Below are 7,544 nucleotides of genomic sequence, written 5' to 3' on the forward strand. Positions count from 1 at the left end.
ATATTTTGGACATTAATCAGTAACCCTTTTTTTCTTAATAAGCTAGTTTTACAATGATGTCGACATTTTTATCCTTATTAACGAATGAGTAACTTCCACTAAAGAGTTCGAAACCGGAAGTCCCTCGATCCATGTTACCATGTATCCATGTTTTGCGAGTATCTTGATATACATTGGTTATCGAAGTATAATTATGTACATATGTTACCATTTGCGAGTAAGAAAAACGTATTGAATGAAGTACCGTAGCTTACTTTGCTAACCTTTATTATTTGATGAGGACCATGAGGTGATTTCATTAGTTATCAGATTTGGTTTATTTATTCACGCTTCACGACCAAAGTATAAGGCGATGCATATTTAAAGTGTTATAGAAAGCCGCAGAGGATATGAATTGATCTCGAGATTAATGTAGCTTCAGTTTGATAAAAATAAAAAAAAATAAAAAAGAATCGTAGCTTATGACTTTGACAAGGAAAATCACATAACTGCTTTCATTTCTTTCTCAGGTGTATAGATCACGATTCACAATTAAAGTTACTAAAAAAAGAAAGGGAAAAAGAAACGCTTACACATTGTTTCCAAGAGACCGTGATGACATAAAATTAAAAGCAAACTACGTAACGTAAAAAAGAATAAGACGTTATCCCATAACGCATGCGTACGTGCAATAATTGTATTTGCCAAAACACATCGTGACATCGGGACCGACTTCAGTTTCCGCCGCCGCCACCGACTCCTCCGCCGCTTCCCGACCCATGTCCGGCACCGGAGCCGCTTCCGACTCCGATCCCGATTCCGATCCCGATCCCGAACCCTCCTCCAGCTCCTCCTCCGTGACCAACACCCACGCCGTGGCCAGCCCCTCCGCCGACGCCTCCCCCAGCTCCGAACCCTGATCCGTGACCGGAACCGCCGCCGACCCCACCCCCTCCGCCGCCGCCGCCTCCACCACCTCCTCCTCCTCCGGCGCCGCCTCCAACGCCGCCGCCGGCACCGAACCCTGATCCATGGCCGGAACCTCCTCCAACCCCACCGCCTCCTCCACTCCCTCCACCGCCGCCACCACCAAGCCCTCCTCCTCCTCCGGCACCACCACCAACGCCTCCGCCCGCTCCGAACCCTGATCCGTGACCCGAACCGCCTCCACCGCCTCCGCCACCACCTCCTCCTCCACCGCCGCCGCCGCCGCCAAGGCCTCCTCCGGCCCCACCACCAACTCCTCCTCCGGCTCCGAACCCTGATCCATGACCCGACCCGCCTCCAACACCTCCTCCACCACCTGACCCGCCGCCGCCACCGCCGCCAAGACCTCCTCCGGCGCCGCCACCTACTCCGCCGCCGGCTCCGAACCCTCCTCCCGAGCCGCCGCCGACTCCTCCACCACCTCCGGGGCCGCCACCAGCTCCTCCTCCTCCTCCGAGTCCTCCGCCACCTCCGGCGCCTCCTCCTCCACCAAGTCCTCCACCTCCGCCGCTGCCGCCGCCGAGTCCTCCGCCTCCACCAAGTCCACCACCACCTCCAGCGCCTCCTCCTCCGCCGCGGCCGCCGCCGAGTCCTCCTCCACCACCAAGTCCACCGCCTCCGCCTCTGCCACCACCAAAGCCGCCACCGCCGCCTCTTCCGCCGCCGAATCTGGGGCCACGGCCTCTGCCGCCCCCGTTGAACCCTCTGCCGCCGCGGCCGAAACGCGGATCACAGCGGCCCCGGCTCCAGCGGCAGTCGTCGTCGTCACGGAACCTGTCCTTGTCGAGCTTCTGGTCACCGAGGGCGACGGAGCTCAGATGGAGAGCGATGGCGAGCAGGAGAAGGGTTAGAGAGAGCCATTTGGAACACACCATCTCTGATATATCACACTGATCTAGCTCAGTAGAGTAGATTAATGTTTTCTTCTTCTTCTTCTTCTTCTTGTACTCTTGAGTAGAAAGATCGTTGCCTTTTATACTCGCTTTCCTTGCGAAAGCTATACAGATTGGCTTTAATGGCTGCATCTTCATGGCACGCGTTGGGACCGTTGGGAAATTCGCGCTATCATTTAATGTAGTTATGGATAAACCGTATATAAGTCAAACACAACGACTTTGACCTTTTTTTTATGTATAGCTAGCTTTTCTGCGTGCATGCAATTTATCTTTGCCATAACCTTGTTATTACTACATCATCTTAGTTAATTGGTTTTAGGGGCACAAAAGTACATTGAAGCACACGGCACTAATTTTACATAATTATAATATACATTCAACTCATGATAATTTTAATACTGCTACTTATTAGCATAATTCAATTAGTAATTTTACAACCCTCCAAAATAGAAGTTGTTCCTATAACTTGATCTAGTTTGTTTTCCATCACTATTTGTTAATGATGGTATAGACAACAAAGTTGTCTTTAAATAAACTCATGATAATTTCTGCGTACTGAAAAAAAAAATATTATTCTCAATATTGTAATACATGGAGATGCACAATATGCATATATTTAACGCATGATCTACTAATTATTTTTTGCTGCTATTAAGTAAATTAAGCTAGTACGTACAGGAAAAAAGCAGAAAAGCTTTGAGGCAAAAACCTAGTCAACTCTACCGACACTCAAATATCATTTGAGAGTTGAGGCTACTTAATCTTCTTCTTCGCAATAATATCACTTAATTTGAATACCGAGTTGTGAAATCATTTATCCTCTTTCTAAGAAACTGCTTATTTGAATTATTTTAGCAATGCATTAAATGCGATATATATGTAAGGGATGTTTTGAGATGATGAAGCGGCAGAAGGTAGTTGGTGCATAATATATCGACATGTGTATGTCTCCAGACACTTAAATACTAACACCCACCACCACTACTTTTTTCTCATTGTATCCCAATGTATAGTTACTTATTTCATTCACTCTTCGACCTGTTAGATCTCTTCTCTTTTTTTTTTTTTTTTTTTTTTTTGAGCCAAGTTAGATCTCTTCTCTTGTAATTAATATTTTGTCTTTCTCGCGCGACTTTGACTTTGTTGATCCTTGCTCTTAGCTTTTAACTAGCGTTGAGCTTCAATTATGTATTTCATTTTTCTAACGCGTAATCTGGTAACATCTTTAAGACCCTCATAACTTCGGAAGGTCAAATTTATTATATCCTTATAACATCTCTTTTGACTAACATCTTTAGAATGTTTTAATGTAAAGTACGATGAGATCCGTATCAATCGCGTTACAGGGTTCGTATAATATCAAGATTTCTCTACGGGACAACTATAAATTTATATGTTACTAATCTCTAATTATTTTAAATTTTTATTAGAGATTTGCTGCCCTTTTATTAATTATGGCCATAGTAATCTTAAAAATTGATTAGTTGTAAATGTTCTGAAATACTTATATGCTCGTTATAAGAATATCAACTTTTAACAATTTCCACCAATATTGATTTTTTTTTATTGAACTTATAAACTCGTATTCTAAATAAAATTATAAACAAATAAAAAAACACAATAAATTTAAGGAAAATAACTATCTGTAGTTTGAAATCTATAGCAAGCATTTTATGGAATAAAGTCAGATATATTTGTGGAAATTTAAAAAAAAAAATCGGTAGTCACCCTATGTGGACGAACTTTGCGGAGGAACGCTTAGGTTTTTTGGGACATTGGATTCTCATCAATATTTGCGCTACTCAAGCCGACATTCTCGCTTTCACTTCGTCTACCACTGCTCGCATGGGTTTCTCTGTAAGTTTGCAATATCTTTGTAGTAAAATACATTCTAAGATATGGTTAACCCTAGTTATATTTATCGTTAGGATATTTTTAGGATTCTCTCGGACTCACATATAGCTTCTTCTTTATTATGGAGTCTTCCTTCCCAACTGGAAGCTTTTCTGTGATGGAATACTATTAGGATAATCAAGACTAGATGTCATGAAATTCCTAATAACTAAGTTATATCGAAACTTCAGTTTTTAAGGGTAGCTTAAAAAACTCGAGTTTTTAATACGATTTAGTTAACTTAAGTGGATCGCCTAGATTAATGTTAATCCTAGGAAAATTAAAATACTAAAATTATATCGAGTCTGTAAGGTCTCCAACATTAACATAACACCATGAGGGTGGTCTTGCTCGCCTCGTGACCGGCGGTCTTTTAGACATGGTGGTCCATTCCCTTCGGAATGTGTAAGCGCATTCCATTACCAAGGTTATGTGTCTGACAATAGGTGGAGAATGTTGTCAATGGTGCCCACAAGGAGAGTAGTAGTGTATATTTATGTACATTTGATGTAATATAGTCTCACGAAGACTCTTGCTTGTAATTGCCAAATCATTAATAAAAAGTTGAAACGTTCATTCAATCTTCTTTGTCTGTTTGAAGCTTTATGATAATCTATAGTCTTTAGTCCTTAAACAAACCTAACAACATATGAAGAGACAAATGTAGATTTGCATGAATAAACTCTTCATGGTTTGCTTAAAACAATATATTCACAATCTAAGGATCAAAGGGCTATTGATCTCAATATGATTGTTAGGAGAATTTATGATGTCTGGTTATGAGGCATAGAGAGTTTGAGACTCTATAGTTCATCCTATGTATCTTATGAAGGTACTGAATTGACCAGTGCACTTCTGAAGACATTGAAAGAACAAACCATTTAACCTCTTATGTCTCGAAATCACTACGTATGAATTGCATCATGCTTACCTCAATCTTGAAATGAGACATGTCATTTCATAGCTTACGTATTCTCATTTGAGAAAGTCAGAGTTCGGATTCACTATGTTCTGAACAGGACCTATTGGTGAAGTTATGAAGATGTCATGAGTAACTTTGTGAAGATCTCATAGATATGGAATTCATGTAAAAGATTGTTGAAATGCAATGTATATCAGCTCATGCTTTGTTCCTTGAAATGTGAATAAATGAACTGGCCAGTGTCCAAATTGAGTCATTACTCTTTTGGATGAATCAATGTGACTTGTTAGCTCCTCGTCAATACATTGTTTCTAATTTATTCACAAGCGACAAAGGAGTTGAGGAAATAACAGTTGATGATTTATATGAAGGGTAAACATAGATAATATTCAGTGGATCCACTCATCACAATTAAGTTGAATTCTTGAGTAGAAAATAAATTCATTTGAACCGAGAGATTCTCAGTGTCAACTCTTTAGTGGAGTCAGTTAACATTAAGCTAAACTTGGAAAAAGTTTGTGAACTTTTGAGTCCAAGTATTTTAGCTCAAGTTTTGTTCATTTGGATCCATAAGGTCACTGTCACAAATCATATCGAGTAGGAATAGTTAAACTAGAAGCTAAGTCAAGAATTCAACTAAATTGTGATGAGTGGATCCACTGAATATTATCTATGTTTACCCTTCATGAATATCATCAGCTATTCGGGATTTACAAAATTATCATTTTACCCTTCTAGTTGTTATTTCCGCAACTCCTTTGTCGCTCGTGAATAAGTTAGAAACAATGTATTGACGAGGAGCTAACAAGTCACATTGATTCATCCAAAAGAGTCATGACTCAATTTGGACACTGGCCAGTTCATTTATTCAGATTCCAAGGAACAAAGCATGAGGTGATATACATTGCATTTCAGCAATCTTGTACATGAATTTCATATCTATGAGAACTTTACAAAGTTAATCATGACATCTTCATAACTTAGTACTTCACCAATAGGTCCTGTTAAGAATCACATAGTGAATCCGAACTCTGACTTTCTTAAATGAGAGTACGTAAGCTATGAAATGGCATGTCTCATTTCAGGATTGAGGTAAGTATTATGCAATTCATACGTAGTGACTTCGAGACATAAGAGGTTAAATGGTTTGTTCTTATCTTGTCTCTAGAAGTGCATTGGTCAATTCAGTACCTTTAGAAGATACTTAGAAGAACTATAGAGTCTCCAACTCTCAATGTCCCATAACCAGACATCATAGATTCTCCTAACAATCGTACTGAGAGCAATAGTCCTTTGATCCTTAGATTGCGAATATATTGTTTTAAGCAAACCATGAAGAGTTTGTTCATGCAAATCTACATTTGTCTCTTCATATGTTGTTAGGTTTGTTTATGGACTAAAGACTAAGGTTTAATCATAAAGCTTCAGACAAGGAAGAATGAATGAACGTTTAAACTTTTATTGATTATTCAGCAGTTACAAGCAAGAGTCTTCATAAGACTATATGACATTAAATGTACATAAATAGACACTACTACTCTTCTTGTGGGCACCGTTGACAACGGGCCGGCAGTGAGGAGAATCGGGATCAGAATTCGGTGAAGAAGGTTATACAGTCGTTAACGACGGAGTTGACGCCAGGGATGTGCATGACGAGGCTGTTGGATATGCCTTGGCCATGAGGATCGATGGCATAGATGGCGAAGCCTGACTCGGTGAGGAGGACGGCAGTGATCTAGACCCGCCAATAGGATTCTCTGATGAAGCCGTGGACGACGGCAATGACATCGAGGGGCTCTGCCGGCGGGAGAATGGTCCACCACTGGGTGAAGAGCTTGAGGCCGCGGGGGTTGGTGATGTAGGCGGATGAGTGCGATACACAGAGCTTCCTTCAATTATAACTCCTTCGGCGTCGTGGAGCCCGGGTTGTTCTTGTCGGCATCGCTGATCGGGAGGCGCTAGATCGACATCTTGTTAACCGGAGATGGAAAAGAGGAGGAGAGGATTGATTTTAATGATATTTGTGAATTCTGTTTAACAGAGAGAGAGAGAGAGAGAGAGAGAGAGAGAGAGAGAGAGAGAGAGAGAGAGAGAGAGAGATATAGGGTTAATTATAAATCTGGAGTTATTTAATTACAAAATCCGTTGATATTAATCCTTGAAAAATAATGTAATATATTTGGATAATCATTTGTTGACTTATTCATATGATTCTTTTTTCAAATAAAATGGGATTGCATTAGGGGTTTTTCCGACATAAAAATATTGGTTGAAACAGCTCGTCAGCGAAATTGGCTATTTCTCAAAATAAATGTAAACGTTGGCTAATATGCAATTTCAATGTTTGAATTTGGCTAATCCGTCTACTTATTCTTTTTTATAAGAAAATAGCCACAGTGATGACGTGGTTGTACTTAACCAATTTTTAGTTTAAATTCTTGCCCTTTGTGTTACCGGGTTAATGTTTAAATCCTAGCATTATTTGATTTTATTTCCATAATTATATAATCAATTATTTTCTCAGTTTGATTTAGGGTTATTTGATATTTCTGTTAGGAATTATGCATCCTATAATCATTGCGGAAAATAATAATTATGCTAGCATGCTAATTATGTATACGATTATACAAATAAGATCTAGATTTGCAGATTTAAATATAATAAACTAGAGAGCGATTCAAGCAATCGATTAAAAGACGAGTTTACAGATTACTTACATGTTTGGTAATCTGCTATAGACACTTTAATTGAGTTCTTCAAGATCCCGTTCTGAGCTCCAATAACTCGATATTTTAGCTTTAGCTCTGATCTTCACTTCGGGAACGACGACATGACTCTCGTCATTTGGATCTCCAGAGATGATACCG

The 7,544-nt window shown here is 40.2% G+C and overlaps 1 protein-coding gene across 1 annotated transcript; it reads right to left on the reverse strand.

Annotated features, from left to right (window-relative positions):
* Positions 1-466: 466 nt before the first annotated feature.
* Positions 467-1,961, reverse strand: LOC149407594 (uncharacterized). Its single transcript, XM_089626815.1, has one exon. The coding sequence runs from the start codon at positions 1,839-1,841 to the stop codon at positions 714-716; it is 1,128 nt and encodes a 375-aa protein (XP_089482941.1). The 5' UTR covers positions 1,842-1,961; the 3' UTR covers positions 467-713.
* Positions 1,962-7,544: the final 5,583 nt, after the last annotated feature.

The sequence above is a fragment of the Urtica dioica genome, chromosome 1 (genome assembly GCF_054948205.1).
Source record: "Urtica dioica subsp. dioica isolate 48M chromosome 1, U.dioica_male_clone48M_v1_H2, whole genome shotgun sequence".
Classification (NCBI taxonomy): Eukaryota; Viridiplantae; Streptophyta; class Magnoliopsida; order Rosales; family Urticaceae; genus Urtica; species Urtica dioica.

Bases quoted from the DNA above. Each gene is read 5' to 3' on its own strand.
- LOC149407594 (XM_089626815.1), bottom strand. From the start codon at position 1,841: ATGGTGTGTTCCAAATGGCTCTCTCTAACCCTTCTCCTGCTCGCCATC.